The 24,778-nt window shown below is 44.6% G+C and overlaps 1 protein-coding gene and 1 long non-coding RNA gene across 2 annotated transcripts in view; one reads left to right on the forward strand and one right to left on the reverse strand.

Annotated features, from left to right (window-relative positions):
• vipr2 (vasoactive intestinal peptide receptor 2) overlaps nucleotides 1–24,778 on the forward strand; it is a 179,102-nt gene that overhangs the window by 141,327 nt on the left and 12,997 nt on the right. Inside the window, exons 9-12 of the mRNA XM_068007939.1 lie at nucleotides 232–301; nucleotides 20,679–20,770; nucleotides 24,134–24,263; nucleotides 24,372–24,413. Coding sequence (XP_067864040.1) covers nucleotides 232–301; nucleotides 20,679–20,770; nucleotides 24,134–24,263; nucleotides 24,372–24,413 — 334 coding nt within the window. The remainder of the gene's footprint in view (nucleotides 1–231; nucleotides 302–20,678; nucleotides 20,771–24,133; nucleotides 24,264–24,371; nucleotides 24,414–24,778) is intronic.
• Nucleotides 13,367–24,778, reverse strand: part of LOC137344790 (uncharacterized) — a 69,149-nt gene continuing 57,737 nt past the window's right edge. Inside the window, exon 3 of the long non-coding RNA XR_010968462.1 lies at nucleotides 13,367–13,990. This is a non-coding gene — a long non-coding RNA (uncharacterized lncRNA). The remainder of the gene's footprint in view (nucleotides 13,991–24,778) is intronic.

Below are 24,778 nucleotides of genomic sequence, written 5' to 3' on the forward strand. Positions count from 1 at the left end.
ATTGCCCACGTTCAAAATATTCATTATGGCTGATACTGATTTTGTTTCTAAAGATCTTTCAAGTTACATATTCGTTGCGGTTGTGAGAGTTGGCTAAGGGGGTTAGATGAACATTAATTGTCAAAATAGACTAAATGTTATGACATAAATACTTACCTTGTAAATTCCAACTGTTTTGAGTTCTACAGAAGTTCAGTACTGTATAAAATACATGTTCTTCTTTGAATTCAGCTGCTGGGATACCAATGACCACAGCATTCCGTGGTGGACAATCAGAGGACCAATCTTAGCATCTATCATAGTAAGTGATGAGAAAAAGTCTGTACCTGTTCGAACAGCAATATATTTAACAGATTCCGAGCTCAAAAGTGTGTGTTTTTGATTATTTTATGGGCTTGCAAATCAATATGATTACTAATCTTTATATTACTGTGTTACAGTCACTAATCATCTAAAGTATTGTGGCACTATGTGTAATGAATTAAGAATTACTCAAAAATTGTTCGCACCATGCTTACACCAATTAGGATTCAGGACACAGCTCACCGGGTCAAGAACAGGTTGGTGCTGGGCATGTATTGGTAATAATGTACACCAGAACAGAGGAACGCATGCAGTGAGGATTTTTCCATCAACTCCATTCCCTGTACAGTGAGCCTATTTTGGAATTTATTCAATTTATATAATCTCCTGAGAGAAAGTTCTGCAAAATTTCTTCCTCACTCCCAAAGGCGATCGAGCGAGACTCAATGCCTAACCTGACATTATTCAACCCTGTTTGACTGCTTTCCACAGGTGGCAATCCCATGGTCATAGCAGCACAAGATTCATCCTGTTCCATAAGTTATTTGACCATCTATGTTTATACTAATCCTTATAATCTACCATGGCATTCCTACCCAGATATTCATCCAGTTTGTTTTGAAAGGGATTAACAATAACGTTAATTGTTTTTGCAGTCGATCTGTTCTACATATCCAAAACTGTGCGCTGTCACAAATCTTCCTATTCTCAATTGAGGCTTGTTGTTTCTTGTGTTGGTGTTGTCTAATTCTGTGCACACAGAAGTTAAATAACCTGCTGACTTAAAGAAAAGATGCATGAATTATATCTTTAAATTCAGGAGAAATATATTCCTCTAAAAAAAATAAGAACAAACTAGTCAATAATGAAACCCTGTAGATGAATAAAGAGATAAGGGTAAAATTGATACTAAAAATAAAGGCATACTCTAAGTACGTAGACAATAAAGGAGAGGACGACAAAAGGGAATACGAAGAGGCTAGGAAGGAAGTCAAAAAAACAATTAGGAAAGCAAAGAGGAACTACAAAATCAAATTATCAAGGAAATGAAAAGAATTAGTAAAGCATTCTATAAGACACATAAATAACAAAAGAAAAATCAGGATGGGGACAGGGCCGCTAAGGGATGCACAAGATAAACTCACAGGTAATGACTGCGAAATGGCAGAAATATTGAATAGTTACTTTGCTTCGGTATTTACCAGGGAGATTAACATGGTGGGTATAACATTAGAAGAAGAGATCAAAAAAGATATAAAGACATTTAAGATAGAAAGGGGGGAGATAATTGATAAACTAATCAAACTTAGAGAGGATAAAACCCCTGGTCCGGATGGATTGCATCTCCGCATACTAAAAGAAGTTAGGGAAGAGAAAGCAGAGGCACTATTACATATATATAAAAATTCATTAGAAAAGCGAATAGTGCCAGAGGACTGGTGGACAGCTAATGTTATTCCTGTATTTAAAAAGGGAGGTTGAACAAGCACAGGGAATATAGACCAGTTAGCTTAATGACAGTGGTAGGAAAGATAATGGAATCTTTACTCAAAGATGTAATAGAAAAACATCTAGAAAAAGAAAATATAATAAAGAATAGTCAGCACAGATTTCAGAAGGGAAAGTCATGTTTAACCAACCTTATTAAATTCTCTGAAGAAGCAACAAAGAGTAGACAAGGTAATATAGTAGATGTAATATATTTGGAATTTTAAAAGGCCTTCACTAAGGTACTGCATTGTAGACTCATGACTAAGGTCAGAGCATGCGAAGTCAGGGGACATGTAGTGAATAGATAGCAAGCTGGCTACAAAATAGAAAAGAGAGAAGTGATTAAGGATAGCTACTCAGACTATCAAAAGTGATGTTCCACAGGAACTGGTGCTGGGACCACTGTTGTTCACAATTTACGTCAACAATTTGGACTCGGGAATTGGAAGTACAATTTCAAAATTTGCGGACGACACAAAATTGGGGGGGTGTAGTTAATACAAAGGAAGACAGCGTTAAAATGCAAGAAGACATTAGTAAACTTGTAGAATGGGCATGTAATTGGCAAATGAATTTCAGTATAGATAAGTGTGAGGTGGTACATTTTGGTAGGAAGAATAAGGAGACCACATATTGCTTGGATAATAAGAGTCTAAATGGGGCAGGGGAGCAAAAGGATCTGGGGTACAGATAGACAAATCACTAAAAGTAGCGACGCAGGTTAATAAGGCCATAAAAAGGGCAAACCAAGCACTGACATTCATTTCTAGAGGGATAGAATTGAAAAGCAGGGAAGTTATGTTAAACTTATACAGAACCTTGGTTAGACCACACTTGGACAGTTCTGGTCTCCGTATTATAAAAAGGATATAGAGGCATTGGAGAAGGTTCAAACATTTTCACAAGGATAATACCAGAACTGAGAGGGTATATTTATCAGGTAAGACTAAACAGGCTGGGGCTCTTTATATTGAAAGGAACGGCGATATATTTCCAAGTCGGGATGGTGTGTGACTTGGAGGGGAACGTGCAGGTGGTGTTGTTCCCATGCGCCTGCTGCCCTTGTCCTTCTAGGTGGTAGAGGTCGCGGGTTTGGGAGGTGCTGTCGAAGAAGCCTTGGCGAGTTGCTGCAGTGCATCCTGTGGATGGTGCACACAGCAGCCACAGTGCGCCGGTGGTGAAGGGAGTGAATGTTTAGGGTGGTGGATGGGGTGCCAATCAAGCGGGCTGCTTTATCTTGGATGGTGTCGAGCTTCTTGAGTGTTGTTGGAGCTGCACTCATCCAGGCAAGTGGAGAGTATTCCATCACACTCCTGACTTGTGCCTTGTAGATGGTGGAAAGGCTTTGGGGAGTCAGAAGGTGAGTCACTCACCTCAGAATACCCAGCCTCTGACCTGCTCTTGTAGCCTCAGTATTTATGTGGCTGGTCCAGTTAAGTTTCTGGTCAATGGTGACCCCCAGGATGTTGATGGTGGGGGATTCGGCGATGGTAATGCCTTTGAATGTCAAGGGGAGGTGGTTAGACTCTCTCTTGTTGGAGATGGTCATTGCCTGGCACTTATCTGGCGCGAATGTTACTTGCCACTTATGAGCCCAAGCCTGGATGTTGTCCAGGTCTTGCTGCATGCAGGCTCGGACTGCTTCATTATCTGAGGGGTTGCGAATGGAACTGAACACTGTGCAGTCATCAGCGAACATCCCCATTTCTGACCTTATGATGGAGGGAAGGTCATTGATGAAGCAGCTGAAGATGGTTGGGCCTAGGACACTGCCCTGAGGAACTCCTGCAGCAATGCCCTGGGGCTGAGATGATTGGCCTCCAACAACCACTACCATCTTCCTTTGCGCTAGGTATGACTCCAGCCACTGGAGAGTTTTCCCCCTGATTCCCATTGACTTCAATTTTACTAGGGCTCCTTGGTGCCACACTCGGTCAAATGCTGCCTTGATGTCAAGGGCAGTCACTCTCACCTCACCTCTGGAATTCAGCTCCTTTGTCCATGTTTGGACCAAGGCTGTAATGAGGTCTGGAGCCGAGCGGTCCTGGCGGAACCCAAACTGAGCATCGGTGAGCAGGTTATTGGTGAGTAAGTGCCGCTTGATAGCACTGTCGACGACACCTTCCATCACTTTGCTGATGATTGAGAGCAGACTGATGGGGCGGTAATCGGCCGGATTGGATTTGTCCTGCTTTTTGTGGACAGGACATACCTGGGCAATTTTCCACATTGTCGGGTGGATGCCAGTGTTGTAGCTGTACTGGAACAGCTTGGCTAGAGGCGCAGCTAGTTCTGGAGCACAAGTCTTCAGCACTACAGCCGGGATGTTGTCAGGGCCCATAGCCTTTGCTGTATCCAGTGCACTCAGCCGTTTCTTGATATCACGTGGAGTGAATCGAATTGGCCGAAGACTGGCTTCTGTGATGGTGGGGATATCGGGAGGAGGCCGAGATGGATCATCCACTCGGCACTTCTGGCTGAAGATGGTTGCAAACGCTTCAGCCTTGTCTTTTGCACTCACGTGCTGGACTCCGCCATCATTGAGAATGGGGATGTTTGCAGAGCCTCCTCCTCCCGTTAGTTGTTTAATTGTCCACCACCGTTCACGACTGGATGTGGCAGGACTGCAGAGCTTTGATCTGATCCGTTGGTTGTGGAATCGCTTAGCTCTGTCTATAGCATGTTGCTTCCGCTGTTTAGCATGCATGTAGTCCTGAGTTGTAGCCTCACCAGGTTGGTACCTCATTTTTAGGTACGCCTGGTGCTGCTCCTGGCATGCTCTTCTACACTCCTCATTGAACCAGGGTTGATCCCCTGGCTTGTTGGTAATGGTAGAGTGAGGAATATGCCGGGCCATGAGGTTACAGATTGTGCTGGAATACAATTCTGCTGCTGCTGATGGCCCACAGCGCCTCATGGATGCCCAGTTTTGAGCTGCTAGATCTGTTCTGAATCTATCCCATTTAGCACAGTGGTAGTGCCACACAACACGTTGGATGGTGTCCTCAGTGCAAAGACGGGACTTCATCTCCACGAGGAATGTGCGGTGGTCACTCTTACCAATACTGTCATGGACAGATGCATTTGCGACAGGTAGATTGGTGAGGACGAGGTCAAGTAAGTTTTTCCCTCGTGTTGGTTCGCTCACCACCTGCCGCAGGCCCAGTCTGGCAGCTATGTCCTTCAGGACTCGGCCAGCTCGGTCAGTAGTCGTGCTACCGAGCCACTCTTGGTGATGGACATTGAAGTCCCCCACCCAGAGTACGTTTTGTGCCCTTGCTACCCTCAGTGCTTCCTCCAAGTGGTGCTCAACATGGAGGAGGACTGATTCATCAGCTGAGGGAGGACGGTAGGTGGTAATCAGCAGGAGGTTTCCTTGCCCATGTTTGACCTGATGCCATGAGATTTCATGGGGTCCAGAGTGAATGTTGAGGACTCCCAGGGCCACTCCCTCCTGACTGTATATCACTGTACCGCCACCTCTGGTGGGTCTGTCCTGCCGGTGGGATGGAAGAGTCTGGGACGTTGGCTGAAAGGTATGATTCTGTGAGTATGGCTATGTCAGGCTGTTGCTTGACTGGACTGTGGGACAGCTCTCCCAATTTTGGCACAAGTCCCCAGATGTTAGTAAGGAGGACCTTGCAGGGTCGACTGGGCTTGGTGTTTTGCCGTTGTCGTGTCCGGTGCCTAGTGGTCCGATGCCGGGTGGTCCGTCCGGTTTTATTCTTATTATGACTTTTCGTAGCGAGATTTTACAACTGAGTGGCTTGCTAGGCCATTTCAGAGGGCAATTAAGAATCAACCACATTGCTGTGGGTCTGGAGTCACATATGGGCCAGACCGGGTAAGGGCGGCAGGCTTCCTTCCCTAAAGGACATTTGTGAACCAGATGGGTTTTTACGACAATCCGGTAGTTTCATGGCCATCATTACTGATACTAGTATTTTAATTCCAGATTTTTATTTAATTAATTGAATTTAATTAATTAATTGAATTTAAATTCGCCAGCTGCCGTGGCAGGATTTGAACTCATGACTCTGGATTTTAGTCCAGGCCTCTGGATTACTAGCCCAGTAACATAACCACTATGCTACCGTACCCGATAGAGGTCTTTAAAATAATGAAAGAGTTTGATAGGGTAGACGTAGAGAAAATGTTTCCACATGTGGGGGAGCCCAAAATCAGAGGTCATCAATATGAGTCACTAATAAATCCAATAGGGAATTCAGGAGAAACCTCTTTACCCAAAGAGTGGTAAGAATGTGGAATGTGCTAACACAAGGAGTAGTTGAGGCAAATAGCATTGATGCATTTAAAGGGAAGCTAGATGAGCATATGGAGGAGAAAGGAATAGAAGGATATACTGATAGGGTTAGATGAAATAGGGAGGGAGGAGGCTTGTGTGGAGCATAAACACCAACATATACCAGCTGGGCCGAATGGCCTATTTCTGTGCTGTAGACTCATTGTAGTATAACTCAATGTAATAGATCATAGCCTCTCCCCACCTTCTTTTCTGTGACCTAAACGAGGTCATTCTGTGAAATAGAAGGAAGTGCAAATCATGGGCTCGATTTTCGCACCCCCGAGCAGGTGTGTTCGTGGCGGGGGGGCTGCGAAAATCGGGGATTCGGCCCGGCTCCAACCCGCCCACTTCTGGGTTCCCCAGAGATGCGCTGACATGCACGCGCAGACCCCGCATGTGGGACTCCCACCAGCAATTAAAGCCGGCGGGATGCCACTTAAAGCAATTAACCAGGTACTTCAGGTCGTTTACAGACCTGATTGATCTGATATTTTAGGAGGGGTGGGATTTTCAAGTCAACTGGGACTGTTTCCTGTACTGGGGGAAACACTCCCAGTTGAAATGGATGTGTTGCAGCCATCAGCCTGTGGCAGCTGCAAAGGTCCATTTGACAGGTGGGGGGGGGAGACCCTCACTTATTGCAGGAGGCCACTCTTGTCACTTGGGACAAAGTTTGGCCTCTACCACCCTCCTCCTAACAATAAAATTCACAAACTTGCACACTTACCCCGGTGTCCAGACACATTTACCCACCTTGCGGACCCCCTCAAATGTACATGTTGGGGGGATGGGGGCCGCCGTAGCTGCAGTCATGACCTCCTCGGAGGGAGAACAGCATCACCAGCCTCGCCGGCCACGCCGTCCACCTCTGACACGTGGAGCTCCACAACACAGTGCTGTGACACATCCACCTGTACAGCAGGAGGGAGGGCAACGGCAGAGAGAGATGCGTCGCAGAGGGCACTACCCTACAGACCGAGGCTCAGCTTCCTGGACCTCTCTGAGCAGCAGTGCACACGGAGGCTCAGAGTCACTCGACATGTAGTCGTGGACATCTGCAGCCTCCTTCATGCCAAGCTGCTCCCGGCTGGCCCGAGCACCATCTTCTTACCTGTCGCTGTCAAAGTCACCACTGCTCTCAACAACTTCTCCTCCGCATCCTTCCAGGGTGCCACCGGGGACATCGCCGACGTCTCTCAGTTGTCTGCACAAAACAGCCCTGCAAATACACCTACACCCACTCTGCAGTGACACAATGGGTGGCATCAGTTGTGGGTCTTCATTGTGATCCTCAGGAAAGGGCATTATTGCACAAACCAGACAAGATTCGCAAAGACGTGGCAGTAGTGGTGCCAATATAATATGTAATGTGAGTTGGTCAGAAATTAAATATAAGTAAAAACCATGACAAACCCTCAAACACCCTTGTGCATCCCCGTCATGCTCATGACATGTTTGCCTTACGCTTCCTACTGCACATATGTGATGCATGCCCTGTGGCTGCAGCACAGGTAGTGGCAGGTTGAGCGAGGCTGACTGTGAAAGAGATGCACGAGAGGGTGAGTATGAGATAGAGCCATGAGATTGTATGAGGATTGGGTTGAGTGGTAGTGGTGGGATGAGTACTGGCGAGGTGAGTAAGTTCAGGTAAGATGAGGATGAGCTTTGAGTGGGTGTGAGGAGTGATGTGATAGAGTAGTGTTGGCAGTGCAGAAGGAGATGTGGGGTGGGGGCAGTGAAGTGGCAGACGGAGTGTAGGGGAATGAGTAAGTGTACTCACTTTGGCTGACCCACTTAGGTCATTGCAGCGCCTCCTGCATTGTATGCAGGTGGGCGATATGTTGGTGGTGCAGGTGACCTCCTCTGCCACCTCGAGCCAGGCCTTCTTGGTGGCAGAGGCAGGCCGCTTCCTCCCGCCCGCCGGGGGAAGATCTCTGTCCTCCCCCTCCTCCTCACCCCATCCAATAAGACCTGGAGTGAGGCATCATTAAACTGGGAGCAGCCTTCCCCCTGGGCTGCTCCATGCTGTAATTTTTCCTATTTTCTGCAGCATCAGTCAGTGGAGGACTGCCCCTTTAAATAGGGCTCCTCCAGCTGACAGCTGCTGCGCAGCTTTCCAATACGAAACCCAGAAGCAAAGGTAAGTACCTTCAATCAACTTGCAAATGCATGCAGAGCACCCCGATTTCACTGGGCGCGTTACCCACGTGCCCAGTCGACCCCCGCTGCCAACCCACCGCCCTCCTAATATCGGGCCCCATGTGTTCAGTTTAGAACGTAATTGGATTGAAATTTTAGGTAACGAACTTCATGTACAAATGTTTAATGTACTCGTGCCACATTTATGCAGGCAGTAACCCATTTTTTTTAAATGGCTAAATGCCTGCATTAAAATAGCACAGAAAAGCATATCGCACGAGTATATTGAGCATTCATACATGAAGTTTGCCAATTGGAACTTCTACCCTATGAATTTTTAGGAACAGGAAAATCCCTGAACAGGTCATTTTTAAAGTTTAGTCTTTATAAATTAACACAAGGGATAGCACCTGTCTACTGCTAAATGAAGTGCCTGGTTGTAAATTGGTGTAATTGTGGAAAGCTGTGGGATTTTACACATATCGATGAAGGCAGTTTCCTTGTATGTTGGTAATGTGTAGTAACACTTGGCCTTCCAACACCTAGGTGATTTTCACAGTCACCTGCATTAATATTTCACATCAGTGAAAACTTTTAAAAAAAATTATGTGTAAACATCTCACTTGTTTGGGTCGGATCACCAATCCCATGCTCCCAGCAAGTGCTTAAAAGGAGCATGGTTGGAAAATTGGAGCTATAGTGTTGTAGCCCTATCTCTGACTCTCATCAAGTTCAGCTTCCCTGCTGGGAGCTCAAGATTGATGACTTATAAACAGACGGGAAAACATTTCAGCAGTTTAGGTGGAGTAATAAGTTTATTTTTCTTGTGAGAAGAACATTGTCATTTCACTTGCAAAAAAATTTTTCACAATTGTGAAATGAATCCAGTGCTGCACTGATTGTGACGCCACACTTGTTCTTTGTATGTTTGAATTGGGATGGAGGTTTGAATCTCCCAATGTTCTCTTCAGCAGTCTCAGGATCGAACTTGAACATCAATAAATTGTGGATGTTCACAGATAGCGATACACATACCAGACTGGAGTCATGTGGTAATCATTTTCAGTATTACACTTTGGCTTGGTTTCGTAATTTTTGTAGCCAGACAAATCTGAATAGTTACATCATTGTATCATAGTATAATACAGCACAGAAGGAGGCCATTCGGCCCAGCGGGTCGGTGCCGGCTCTCTGAAAGAGCAAACCAATTAGTCCCCTACTCTTTCCCCGTAGCCCTGCAAATTTTTCCACTTCAACTATTTATCCAATTCCCTTTTGAAAGTTATTACTGAATCTGCTTCCACCACCCTTTCAGGCAGTGCAATTCCAGATCACAACAACTCACAGCGTAAATTTTTTTTTCTTCATGTCACCTCTGGTTCTTTTGCCAATTACATTAAATCTGTGTCCTCTCCTTACCGACCATTCTGCCACAGGAAACAGTTTCTCCTTAATTACTCTTCATGATTTTGAACACCTCTATCAAATCTCCCCCTAACCTTCTCTGCTCTAAGGAGACCAACACCAGCTTCTCTAGTCTCTCCACATAACTGAAGTCTTTCATCCCTAATACTATTCTAGTAAATCTCCTCTGCACCCTCTCAAAGGCCTTGACGTCCTTCCCAAAGTGTGGTGCCCAGAATTGGACACAATACTCCAGTTGGGCCTAACCAATATTTTATAAAGGTTTAGCAAAACTTCCTTGTTTTTGAAATTTATGCCTCTATTTATAAAACCAAAGATCCCATATGTCTTTTTAACAGCCTGCTCAACTTGTCCTGCCATCTTTAAAGATTTGTGTACATATACCCCCAGGTCTCTCTGTTCCTGCACCCCCTTTAATAGTGTACCATTTAGTTTATATTGCCTCTCCTCATTCTTCCTACCAAAATTAATCACATCGCACTTCTGTGTTAAATTTCATCTGCCATGTATCTGCCCATTTCACCTGAAGACTGTTATTATCATCCTCACTGTTAACTACATTTACGCAGTTTCGTGTCATCTGCAAACTTTGCATTTATACCCTGTATACCCAAGTCCGAGTCATTAATGAATATCAAATAGAGCAGAGGTCCCAACACCGACCCCTGGGGAACACCACTGTATAATTCCCTCCAGTCTGAGAAACAACCATTCACCACTACTATCTGCTTTCTGTCCCTCAGCCAATTTCGGATCCATGCAGCAACTGCCCCGTTAATCCCTAAATCTGTGCTTATGACCTCTTTAGGGTAATTTTCAAACCCACAACCTGTTTAGGTTACACCATAATACGTTCATTTGCTTTCTAACTCTATTCATTACAATGTTAAGTGGAATGGTTTATGTTACTATTGCCAAAATAAACCGTTCTGAAGCCGCAAGAGAATGGGTATAGGACAGATTGTCGGCCAAATGGTTACTGATGGAATAAACCTCCAAAGAAGGAAAACAACTTGCTTTCCCTGTATGTTTTGCCAAAACAGAGCAACGCTCCGATTGGTCTGGGCAGCTTAGTTTTACTGTTAGAATCAGCTGCATCTTTTACTGGCCTGCAGCACCCAGTGGAGATTAAGTATTGCACTAAAGGGAGGGAAAATGGTCAGGAGGGGACCAAATAACTGCACTGCTATAGTGCCCCTTTATGTTCAAAACTGGTTCAGCAATGACATCAAGAAGCAGCCATTCCAGTTGAGGCATACAGTGAGCACAGGCGAGGGGCAGTTGTTGATGAAATACAGGGGAGTTTTAAAAGTCTATATACTTGGACAAGCAGAACACTCACCAGAATTCATCGTCGCTGGGTCAAAATCCTGGAACTCCCTACCTGAGAGCACTTTGGGAGAACCTTCACCACACGGACTGCAGCGGTTCAAGAAGGCGGCTCACCACCACCTTCTCGAGGGCAATTAGGGATGGGCAATAAATGCCGGCCTCGCCAGCGACACCCACATCCCATGAACGAATAAAAAAAAAATTAGAAAATTCCTTTATTTTTTACCAATATTGCAGCAGGTGAAGAATGTAGTGCTGTTACTTAGCAACAAGAACAGGCTGTAGAACTAACGCAGCCTACACTAGGGCAGTTAAAATAAGAGAAACACATGGAGGTGACGAGGATGTTTTCCCTGTTCTAACCTTGGGTGTAGAAGGATGAAAATTCTAGAATAAATTAAATGCAGTTTATTTTTCAAACATTATGTAAATTATTATTTTCTTAACTTTCTTCTCATATTGACTTAATCTCATTTACCCAATAACTGTTCATTTATAGTAGGGATGAGTGAACTAACTTTTTTTAAAATTTGTTCATGGGATGTTGGCGTCCCTGGCAAGGCCAGTATTAATTGCCCTTGAGAAGGTGGTGGTGAGCCGCCTTCTTGAACCGCTGCAGGATTTTGACCCAGCGATGATGAAGGAACAGCGATATATTTCCAAGTCAGGATGTTGTGTGACTTGGAGGGGACCGTGCAGGTGGCGTTGTTCCCATGAACTGCTGCCCTTGTCCTTCTAGGTGGTAGAGGTCATGGGTTTGGGAGGTGCTGTCAAAGAAGCCGTGACGAGTTGCTACAGTGTATCCTGTAGATGGTACACACTGCAGTCACTGTGCGCCGGTGGTGAAGGGAGTGAATATTTAGGGTGGTGGATGGGGTGCCAATCAAGCGGGCGGCCTTGTCCTGGATGGTGTCGAGCTTCTTGAGTGTTGTTGGAGCTGTACTCATCCAAGCAAGTGGAGAGTATTCCATCACACTCCTGACTTGTGCCTTGTAGATGGTGGAAAGGCTTTGGGGAGTCAGAAGGTGAGTCACTCACCTCAGAATACCCAGCCTCTGACCTGCTCTTGTAGCCTCAGTATTTATGTGGCTGGTCCAGTTAAGTTTCTGGTCAATGGTGACCCCCAGGATGTTGATGGCGGGGGATTCGGCGCTGGTAATGCCGTTGAATGTCAAGGGGAGGTGCTTAGACTCTCTCTTGTTGGAGATGGTCATTACCTGGCACTTGTCTGGCACGCGGTTTAGATTTCTGGGTCAGTTTGATCTGAGCTGTCTCCAGTTCATCAGCCTCAAGCCAAGGTTCCCGACCAGTGTAGCTGCTGTGATACAGTCTACGATACTTTAGCTGGGTGACAGGTTTTTTTCTTGTAACTTTTCTTTGGCAGATTTTGATGTTTATTCAGGTTAAGTGGGGTTTGATAGAGTAGATAGGGAAAAACTCTTTCCACTGGTAGGAGGGTCGGTAACCAGAGGACACAGATCTAAAATAATTGGCAAAAAAAAGCCAGGGGGGAGATGAGGAGAAATTGTTTTACTCAACGAGTTGTTATGATCTGGAATGTATTGCCTGAAAGGGTGGTGGGAGCGGATTCAGTAGTAACTTTGAAAAGGGAATTGGATCTCTACTTAAAAAGGAAACATTTGCAGGGCTATGGGGAAAGAGCAAGGGGATGGGACTCATTGGATAGCTCTTTCAGAGAGCCGGCACAGGCACGATGGGCTGAATCGCCTCCTTCTGTGCTATATGATTCCATGATTCTAAGAGGTGCAGGTGCTGGAAAAGGGAACCTTCCCAATTGTCTGTGACAGATCCCAAAACATTTTTATAAATTTATAAAGAGTTAATTCTATCAGAGGTACAGTGTAAAGTTACTTCAAAATGGATTCAGGAGAGTAGGAGGGGACAGGAGAAAACTGATGGGAAAAAGGAGGGGAAAACAAGAAAATTACTTGAGCAATGAAACAATAGTCACATTAGGGGCTTTTACATAATTTCAGACAGTGAGTTCCAAGCTGCCACACAGCAGTGCATCTGCAAAAGAAATTTATTACCCATTTTAACCATAACAGAAAAAACCTAAAAGAATATTTTATTAAAGGCAGAATTATACATGATGGTTTAGTTCAGACTACATTTAGTTTAATAAAAATGTTGTCTTTTATAATTAAACTGGAAGAGCAAAATGGCCATCTTGTGAACTCCCACACCTTGAGCTAGCCCAGATCCACCTCAGACCCAGGAAACTGGGAGCCCTGAGGAGAAAATAGCTGAGAGGGCTCAAAATCTGAATATCTGTGTGCCTAAAAAAAAAATGGGCATTTTCTAGTAACTTTTCTGATCTTGATGAATAAAAGAAATTGCAAAATCAAAGATGAAAATAAAATTGTGTATTTAGAAGAGGAGCAAAGCGTACACAGAAACACGCGTACAAACACACATGTTTGCACACGGAGACAATTTTTTTTCCCTCTTATTTTTATTCATGTGTAATTTATCCAATTTGTTATGGGCTGTACCTCCAATTTATTTTTCAGCTGCAAGGCGGGATGAATGAACCAAAGATTGTTCTATAAACTTTAAAATTAAAGCTCCAGATTCATGCTGCAAAGAGCATGCTGATTGTGAGCAGAGATGCCACAGGCAGTATGTCCTCCCTGGTTGAGCTTCTCTTTCCTTCTGAAAGAATTCCCACCGCAGAGTAGGATGGATTTGTGCGTCATGTGGTCAAAGTGCTTGAGCTACTTTGTAGGAGGGAAAAGAAACACTTCCGTTTATGTAGCACCTTATCATGTCTCTTAGAAACATCCCAAAATGCTTCACATTGCTTGAAATGGAGTAACTGTTGTTGTCTAGGCAAACGAGTAGCAAGTTTCAATTTATCCCAATTTGGACAGTTTTCTTTGGCAGTGCTGGTTGAAGGAGGAATGTCATCCCCGATACTGTGAGAACTCCCTGCTCTTCTTCAAATAGTGCCACAGGCTCGATAATGTCCACCTGAACCATCAAAACATAGAGACAGGGACTCAGTTTAGAAAGAAAGATATTGGGGGTGATTTTAAACCACCCCAAGAACGGGTGGGTTGGGGGCGGGTGGGAGTTGAAAATAGTTGTTTTTTTGGGCCGTGACCGCATAATTTTCGGACTTTGCATTCCCAGTGGGAAGCCTGCACTTTTCCGCACCGACGTTAAACCCGGAAATAAAGCCGGGTTGCAGTCGTGACCCAAAAAACAACTGTTTTCAACTCCCAACCGCCCTCAACCCACCCGTTCTTGGGATTTAAAATCACTCCCATTGTTTTTGTATAATGCCTTTCACAACTTCAGGACGTCCCAATGCACTTTACAGTCAGTGAAGTCCCTTTGAAATGTGGTCACTGTTGTGTGTGGGAAACAGCAAGGTCCCACAAACAGCAATGAAATGAACGTCCAGATAATCTGTTTGAGTGGTGTTGGTTAAAGGATAAATATTGACCAGGACACCAGCGGAGCTCCCCTGCTTTTCTACGAATAGTGCCACAGAACCTTCAACAGTGCAGCACTCCCTCAGCACTGCACTGGAGTATCAGCCTAGATTATGTGCTCAAGTTGTCTGAAGTGGAGTTTGAACCCGTAACCTTCTGACTCAGAGGCGAGAGTGCCAATACTGGGCTGACACTTAGCTAGCTTGTTACTGGGTCACCTGAAAGAATGAAGATTTTGTTATTTGAGTTAAACAAAGATCACCAGTACAGCGTGCCTCAGTATAATTCTTATTGTCAATTCTGTCAAGCGCTTCATAGAACTGTTAATTCCCTCCTCCCCCACCCCAGATAAAACATGACAGCTAACCCATAATTACAATCCTTGGACACTCTTCAATGACTCTATAGGATGATATTTTTCTCAGATTACAAGCAATGCATGAAGTGGGAATTATATTTTTGCACATTTTTTACACACTCGCATGAATGCCTCTTTTGACCTAGTTCTACTGTTTTTTTTCTCTTTGAAGCAGCTTGGGAGCAGCCATTTAGCTTACATTTTCTTGTTTCAGTGACGTTAAGTTCTCCTGAAATGATTACATAAATAAAGAGTGTTATTCACATACATCCTGCACAAGGCACTGATTTAGAACTAAATTATGCCACTGAAGAGAGTAATTCTACAAGGCATGTATTTTCCTTTCTGACTTACCAGCAGCCTTAGAATCAAGGCATCTTACAGCACAGAAGGAGGCCATTCGGACCATCGTGCCTGTGCCGTCTCTTTGAAAGAGCAATCCAATTAGACCCACTGCCCCGCTCTTTCCCCATAGCCCTGCAAATTTTTCATTTTAAGTATATATCCAATTCCCTTTTGAAAGTAACCATTGAATCGGCTTCCACCACCACTTCAGACAGTGCATTCCAGATTGTAATAATTCACTGTGTAAAAAAATTTCTCCTCCTCTCCCCTCTGGTTCTTTTGCCAATTATCTCCAATATGTGTCCCCTGGTTACTGACCCTCCTTAATGCAACAAAAAATAGGAAATGGTATCAATCTCAACAATTTGCATTTATAAAGCAGCCCTTATGTGCAGGACGATGCCTTAAAGCACTTTACAATGAGGAGGAAACTGATATGGTGGACATCAAGCATAAGGAAAGGGGAGAGGAACGGAGAGGCTAGAATGGGGACCAAAGGCACAATCGGCGACGATGGTTTTGAGACAGGGGCGGAAGTAGCCCGGGGGAGGGAACTAGCTAGAGAGTTTCAGAGGGCAGGAGCATTATGACTGAATGAGCAGCTGCCGATGGTAGAGTGATGTGGAGATGCCGGTGATGGACTGGGGTTAACAATTGTAAACAATTTTACAACACCAAGTTATAGTCCAACGATTTTATTTTTAATCCCACAAGCTTTCGGGGGCTTTCCCCTTCCTCAGGCGGTGTGGAAGTGACAATTTCGAATCCTTCGCATTTTAAGATCACATAACAAAGCCTGGTGATTACTGCCCGTTGCCAAGGCAATCACAGTGAGCAGACAGAAAGGTGTCACCTAAAAGGCCACTGAATATACAACCCCCCAAAAAAAAAGGAAAAAAAAGAAAAAAAAAGAGAGAGAGACAGAACGAAGACAGTCAATGACCCGTTATATTAAAAACAGAGAACATTTGTTCGCTGGTGGGGTTACGTGTAGTGTGACATGAACCCAAGATCCCGGTTGAGGCCGTCCTCATGGGTGCGGAACTTGGCTATTAATTTCTGCTCGACGATTTTGCGTTGTCGTGTGTCTCGAAGGCCGCCTTGGAGTATGTTTACCCGAAGGTCGGTGGCTGAATGTCCATGACTGCTGAAGTGTTCCCCGACAGGGAGAGAACCCTCCTGTTTGGCAATTGTTGCGCGTCTGCATGGTCTCGCCAATGTACCATGCTCTGGGGCATCCTTTCCTGCAACGTATGAGGTAGACAACGTTGGCCGAGTCACAGGAGTATGAACCGTGCACCTGGTGGGTGGTGTCCTCTCGTGTGATGGTGGTATCTGTGTCGATGATCTGGCATGTCTTGCAGAGGTTACCGTGGCAGGGTTGTGTGGTGTCGTGGACGCTGTTCTCCTGAAGGCTGGGTAATTTGCTGCGAACTATGGTTTGTTTGAGGTTGGGTGGCTGTTTAAAGGCGAGTAGTGGAGGTGTGGGGATGGCCATAGCGAGGTGTTCGTCATCATTGATGACATGTTGAAGGCTGCGGAGAACATGACGTAGTTTCTCCGCTCCGGGGAAGTACTGGACGACGAAGGGTACTCTGTTGGTTGCGTCTCGTGTTAGTCTTCTGAGGAGGTCTACGCGATTTTTCGCTGTGGCCCGTCGGAACTGTCGATCGATGAGTCGAGCATCATATCCCGTTCTTACTAGGGCGTCTTTCAGCGTCTGTAGGTGTCCATCGCGTTCCTCCTCATCTGAGCAGACCCTGTGTATTCGCAGGGCCTGTCCATAGGGGATGGCCTCTTTGTCGTGGTTAGGGTGGAAGCTGGAAAAGTGGAGCATTGTGAGATTGTCCGTGGGCTTGCGGTAGAGTGAGGTGCTGAGGTGCCCGTCTTTGATGGAGATTCGTGTGTCCAAGAAAGAAACTGATTCTGAGGAGTAGTCCATGGTGAGCTTGATGGTGGGATGGAACTTGTTGATGTTATCGTGCAGTCTCTTTAGTGATTCCTCACCGTGGGTCCATAGAAAGAAAATGTCGTCGATGTATCTGGTGTATCGTGTTGGTTGGAGGTCCTGTGCAGTGAAGAAGTCCTGCTCGAACTTGTGCATGAAAATGTTGGCGTATTGGGGTGCGAATTTGGTCCCCAAAATCGCAACGCAAAATCGTCGAGCAGAAATTAATAGCCAAGTTCCGCACCCATGAGGACGGCCTCAACCGGGATCTTGGGTTCATGTCACACTACACGTAACCCCACCAGCGAACAAATGTTATCTGTTTTTAATATAACGGGTCATTGACTGTCTTCGTTCTGTCTCTCTCTCTTTTTTTTTCTTTTTTTTCCTTTTTTTTTGGGGGGTTGTATATTCAGTGGCCTTTTAGATGACACCTTTCTGTCTGCTCACTGTGATTGCCTTGGCAACGGGCAGTAATCACCAGGCTTTGTTATGTGATCTTAAAATGCGAAGGATTCGAAATTGTCACTTCCACACCGCCTGAGGAAGGGGAAAGCCCCCGAAAGCTTGTGGGATTAAAAATAAAATCGTTGGACTATAACTTGGTGTTGTAAAATTGTTTACGATGGTAGAGTGGTGAGAGCAAGGGAGGAGGAGAAGTCCAGTATTAGAGGAGTGGAGGGTAAGTACAGGGACATAAGGCAGGAGGAGATCACTAAGGTTGAGTTGGTGAGGCCATGGAGGGATCTGAGAACAAGGACAAGCGTTTGACGCAGGATAAAGAGAGCTAATGGAGGTTGGAGAGGATGGAGGTAATGAGAGTGTGAGGCTTGATGGCAGAATTGTCATTGAGTTGAAGCTTCTGAAGAGGATTCCTTTTTACATTTAGAGTTATGCAGCAATTGAAAGCAGTTTTCCTTTAATTGTGATAAATATATCTAATTTGTATATGCAATCTATCAGGAATGAATACATTGGCCTTGGATGGGGTAACACGCAGATTCACCAGGATGATACAAGGGCTTAAAGGGTTAAATTATGAGGACAGGTTGCAAAAACTTGGTTTGTATTCCCTTGAGTATAGAAGACTGAGCAATGATCTAAGCGAGGTCTTTAAAACAATAAAGAGATATGATGGGGTAGATACAGAGAAACTATTTCCTCTGGTGGGAGAATCCAGAACAAGAGGGCATGATCTTAAAATTAGAGTTAGGCCATTTAGGAGTGAAATCAGGAAGCACTTTTTCACATAAAAGGTAGTGGAAATCTGGAACTCGCTCTCCCAGAAGGTTGTGGAAACTGGGTCAATTGAAATTTTCAAGACTGAGATAGATTTTTGTAAGGTAATGGTATCGAGGGATATGGAGCAAAGGCGGGTAAAGGGTGTTGAAGTACAGATCAGTCTTAATCAAATTGAATGGCAGAACAGGCTAGAAGGGCTGAATGGCCTACTCCTGTTCCTATCAGAAAAGGAGTATTGATTATTCCATTACAATATGGCCTCTCTCTTTCTCTCTACGTGTGGAAAGTGTCGAGAGGCCACAGCTCCATTATAAACAGAGTGGTTTCAGGAACTGGTAAGATTATGTCAAGCATGACTGGCCATGGTTCAGAAGTACTGCTCCTACATCAACATCCTGGGACTTACATTGATGCTGGAGCTCTCTAATCAGTACCACTGGAATTTAATGAAGTTTTATCAAAACGACCATCTAAGATGTTTTTTCATTTTGCATCATCCCTTATAATTTGCATACATAAGTGTTGCAACTATAATAACTGAATTCAGTATCTTTAATACCCTACTAGAAACAGATGGGACAATTGCGTAAATATAGTGAGCTCACTTTGGAACAATGGGGGCGATTTTAAACACATGCCCAAAACGGGCGACAAGTTGGCGGATGTTAGCATCCAAAGAGACCCCATATTGGTTGTGTGATCACTTTATTGATATGGAATAAGTAAAGTAAATACAATCACTTTAGCAATAGTGCAGAGCAATAAGAAAAACGGTATTACCCGCTCCTCTAGATAGAGTCGTAATCTCTGGTGTTCTTCCTTCTTCCCTCTGCCACGAGTTCTCTCTTTCTCCCAGTTTAAATCCTGTCACCTTCATGCCACGCGGTTTGCCCACCCAGTGGTCCAGGTTCAGCGGCTCCACTATCACGTTCTGCTTGTATTGTTACTTTGCTCAGTCGCATGCAGAGAAGGTTAAGGGCAGATTTAAGAGAGGTGTTCAAAACCATGAAGGGTTTTGATAGAGTAAATAAGAATAAACTGTTTCCAGTGACAGAAGGGTCACTAACCAGAGGACACAGATTGAAGGTAATTGGTAAAAAAAGAGGTGACATGAGGAGAAATTATTTTGCACAGCGAGTTGTTATGATCTGAAATGGCACTGCCTGAAAGGGTGGTGGAAGCAGATGCAGTAGTAACTTTCAAAAGGGAATTGGATAAATACTTGAAGGGGAAACATTTGCAGGGCTATGGGGAATGGGACTAATTGGATAGCTCTTTCAAAGAGCCAGCACAGGCACGATGGGCTGGATGGCCTCCTTCTGTGCTGCATCATTCCATGATTCTATTCTATGAAGCCCACTTAATTAATATTCATAATCGCCTGTGGATTGTGTGACGATCATAATCTCACCACCTGACCTCCTTCTGATCAATAACCCTCATGCGGTGATCAAATGGTCCTCTTCCCAGTACCTCCCACAATATGATCAAACAGGTTTCAGTTTACTGTTGCATCACCCGAAACCCACTCCAGCATCACCCGAAACTTATTAACCCCATGTTTGCTCTCCGCTAATGCTTTCTAAAATGTCGTTCTACTATCCACCCTGCTTCCTTACACGGAGCAGGCATGCCCGAAGCCAACATCGGGCGGCCCCAACCATTTTCAAACCTGGGCCTCACAGTAATGCAGCTGTGAGTTGCGGGCACCAAATGGCAGCTCGTCGGTTGTGGGAGGGAGACGAATCGGCCGGCTCCTCCCCACAGAATTACAAAAATGGATTTGGGGCCCTTTTGTGGAGCGGCCTGCGCAGTGCCCGCTGATTAAGCCTGGTACAAATGGGCAGAGCGGGCACGGCGCACGCTAAACCCATCAAAATAACAATTGGGGTCCCACAACAGCGCAAGTCCTCTGATTTGCATATTTAAATAGCCTCCTGCCCGAAACAGGCGGGAGTTCAGTCTGCCCATTTACAGGCCCGCCTGAAAATTGCAGCAAGCGGACCTTGGATGTCGAAGGGGAGGCCGATGTTCCTCCCTCTCCACCTCACAGCCCCCTCGATAATCCTCTATTGGCTGCCTGTTTTTCAGGGGCATAACGGGTGGGTGGTAGTTGGAAATCACCCCCAATGTCACAATGTTATAGTCAGATTCATTATGTGTGAGTTAAAATGTTGTATCTGTGAGGTAAAGCATAAAAATACCACAGGTTCTTGTTGAAGAGCCTGAACATTATTAAATAATATACTTTCAGGAATAACAGCTATGGTATTTTTGTATTCTCATGAGTGAATGCAGCTCATGTGCACATTTTCATTTAATTTACAGCTAAACTTTCTCCTGTTTATTAGTATTGTACGAATACTGATTCAGAAACTAAGGTCACCAGATATTGGGGGCAACGATCACTCGCAATACAAGTAAGGAATTTATTTGTTATTTGATACTATGCGGATAATAGAAAATATTGGGTCTCACACACACAATCGGACCTGATTAATCCATAAACCTGGGTAAACACAATTATCTTACCTATTAGAAATCCACAGACTAATGAGGCATCGATTCATTGTATCAATATTTTTTAAAATCAAAATCAGCTGTTAATGTCATAATATTGTGTAAAAATATATTAAAATATTGCGATATTCTGGCAATACCTATTTATATTTTGATGTGCCTCATTTGTTTGACTGCAGGGCTCAATAGGAATGTTGAAGTAACTTCTTGCTTTAATCTACACTGTTGATACTGAGCCTGTTCCTCACTATCACTGTTGCAGCTTTCTCCGTTCCATCCCCCATTATTTTAATTTTAACTGAGACACATTACCTCAGCTGCATATAGTGAAACCACTATTCCTGGCCAGAATAGAGATGATTGGGTAATTCCCCCGTCAATCACGCCCGGAGACCACACTGCTGTAAGTGACTGGGATTGATTTTACGCACATAATTTGTATTATGTAACTACCCTACACACTGCATTTTACTGGAGAAAAATCCCTGCTTTTTTCGAGAAACTTTGCTGTAGTTTTGGTCATGAGTTCTGATTGCTGTAGTTCTTAGAGGCTCTTTAAATAGACTCTGTTTGCTGAGTAAATAGACTGTTTTGCAGTAGTGCACTGTTTAAATAGACTCTGCTGTTTGCTGAGTAAATAGACTGCAGTAGTGCATTGTTTAAATAGACTGTTTGGTGAGTAAATATACTTTGTTTGCATGCAAAATAGACTGTTTGCTGTAAGTCCTGCAGTAAGTCTCACCCCTGCCTCCAACTTATTATTGACATCACTGTGTCAGCCACTCACTCCGCATTTCCTCACCTGACTCTGTATCAGGTTTCTTTCTGGAATGCAGGGAGATCTTTCCACAACTTCCACAACTCCTTTTGCCAGTCAGTGACAATCAACTGACACTGAGCAGCATGCTGGGGATTGGGGAGCAGAGTGTGGGAATATGACACCATCTGGTTACTGTAGGTTCAACAACCTGAGCTCCACTCACTGGCACTTTAAACAGCTGAGCATTACGTTGGGACTTTAAACCGCAGAATTGTCCAAGCAGCAAAATTAGGACTTCAGTGAGGCAACAAGCTCATAAATCACATGCACAGCCTCTAGGCCTAATCGTTAACACTTAAAAGACAATGTTAATTTGTTATTAACTTTTAAACAAAAAGCCACCAGTTAACACATTCATCGCAGTAATTGTGCCCAACCAGATTAACCCAGCAGGTGAAAACATAGAAACATAGAAAATTTACGGTACAGAAGGAGGCCATTCAGCCCATCGTGTCCGCGTCGGCCGAAAGTGAGCCACCCAACCTAATCCCACTTTCCAGCACTTGGTCAGTAGCCATGTCGGTCACGGCATTTCAGGTGCACACCCAGGTACTCTTTAAGTGAGTTGAGGATTTCTGACTCTACCACCCTTTCAGGCAGTGAGTTCCAGATCCCCACCACCCTCTGGGTGAAACATTTTTCCTCAGCTCCCCTCTAATCATAGAAAAAAACATAGAAAAACATAGAAAATAGGAGCAAGAATAGGCCATTCGGCTCTTCGGGCCTGCTCCACCACTCAAAACGATCATGGCTGATCGTCCAACTCAGTACCCTGTTCCTGCTTTTTCCCCATATCCCTTGATCCCTTTAGCATTAAGAAATATATCTATCACCTTCTTGAATACATCTAATGTCTTGGCCTCCACTGCCTTCTGTGGTAGAGAATTCCACAGGTTCACCACCCTCTGAGTGAATAAATTTCTCCTCATCTTGGTTCCAAATGGCATACCCCGTATCCTGAGACTGTGACCCCTGGTTCTGGACTCCCCAGCCATCGGGAACATCCTCCCTGCATCGAGTCTGTCTAGTCCTGTCAGAATTTTATATGTTTCGATGAGATCACCTCTCATTCTTCTAAACTCTAACGAATGTAGGCCTAGTCGACCCAATCTCTCCTCATACGTCAATCCTGCCATCCCAGGAATCAGTCTGGTAAACTTTGGTTGCACTCCCTCCATGGCAAGGACATCCTTCCTCTGATAAGGAGACCAAAACTGCACACAATACTTCTAACAATCGCTTTAAATCTATGCCCCAAAGTGTTGATTGTCTTTCCGTTAAAGAAACAATGGGGTTCATATGTTTGGTGCTCGTTTCATTCGATTCAGATTTAAAAGCAGAAGTATATGGATTAACCATGAAAAAAATAATAGTACAGGTTCATAATGAAAATATTCCAGATCCACACACACGGCTTAACCAGTCTGACTGTAAATGTAGGATGGTATCCCAGAACCAAATGCTGGGAGGATCTACAGTCATGTCTGAATCACCGTGTTCTCTCCCTGGGAATGCTGCAATTGAATAGGCACCATTGTTCATTCTTCCTGGTCTAGGCACTAAACACTGGCATAATGTTCAGACGGCATATTCTTTGCCTGTTATTACATCTTGTATACATCTGGGTTCATGGCCAACAGAAGACTAACACGGACGGAGGGGATTCTAAGCCCCTTCATCCGGCAGAAGCCGGGTGATACTGGAGTTTGAATCAAAGCATTCCACTTACTGCATTTTTTCCGAGCCGCAGCCATCGTAAAACCTGGAAGGCTGAGGCACCTGCCTGACTCATGTTAATCAGGGTCCTATTACGTAGATACGACCCCGAAGCCATTTTTATGGCTTACTGGGCAGAGGGTTAAAGCTGTCAGACAAGGTGCGCAGTCCATCTAAAGTAAGTAAAAAATATATATATTTTTGTGGGGGTAGGAGGAGCGGGAGTTCTTCTCCAGACCTCACAAAAATAGTTTGGGCCACTGCTGCATGGGGTCCTAACTCTTTTGCATTCCTGAAACCCTCTCAAATCATCCCCTCTCCCCCCCCCCTCTCCCGGCCCAATGACCTACCTTGCTGCCAGCCGGGCGGCCACCAGGCTGCCAGATACTGAGCGGGCTTGAACTCGGAGAGCTGCCTACGGATGCCTCTTTGGGTCAGGCAGCTTACCGGCTCTATTTAAACCAGGCCCACTGGTTAAAATGGGCTGGTCCTCCCGCTGTGCCTCCTGGTCGATCTGCCCAAACATTCTGCCAGCCCGGAGTTAAAATTCCCATTATAATATTTGATCATATACCTGCTGATTGTCTTTGGTCCTAAAGTTTTGCACAATGGATTGGCTATTCCTGTCTGCTCTATAATGAGATATTTCCCCAACTGAGTTGTCCAGTGGCCGCCCGTTTTATATCCGTTACCTCAGTGACTGTTTCTGTTTTTCCCAATTAACCAGGAGACTTGCCAAATCCACGTTGCTCCTAATCCCGTTGCTAGGGGTACACTACATCGTGTTTGCCTTTTTCCCGGATAACGTTTCCGAAAAATATAAGATCTCGTTTGAGTTATGTATTGGATCTTTTCAGGTAAAAAATCATTTTCTACCTCACCTGGGATTAAAATTCTTATGTCAACAGAATTTATGGTGAATTTATATATTTTTTAAAACTCTCTCTGAACTGTTTGTCTTGCAGGGATTTATCGTTTCAGTTCTGTACTGCTTTTTAAATAGTGAGGTGAGTTACTTTGCAGACTTTCGAAGTTGCTAATTCATGATTCCGTTTGTAATTTGGATAGCACAGCGTCGGACAGTAAATCAATCACAGTGTGTTTTGTGGCACTAAAGAAGCTGCTTGAGCCTGTTATGTGTATTGAAAAGGTAACAATCTCAAGCCATAAATTATTTTTTTAAATATATAAGTTAGCGGTCTGCATGTGGCATTATAAACAACAGACTGGAGTTTTAATGAAGTATTGTGTTGACACACTGAGTGATCCCGCCATCCAGCACTCACTCTGAGCTTGGATCATCTCTCATGGGAAGTACACATTGGAAGCTCCTGGGCACACAGTCTGTGATACTCTGCCCATTGATTTTAAT

The sequence above is a fragment of the Heptranchias perlo genome, chromosome 2, assembly GCF_035084215.1.
Source record: "Heptranchias perlo isolate sHepPer1 chromosome 2, sHepPer1.hap1, whole genome shotgun sequence".
NCBI lineage: Eukaryota > Metazoa > Chordata > Chondrichthyes > Hexanchiformes > Hexanchidae > Heptranchias > Heptranchias perlo.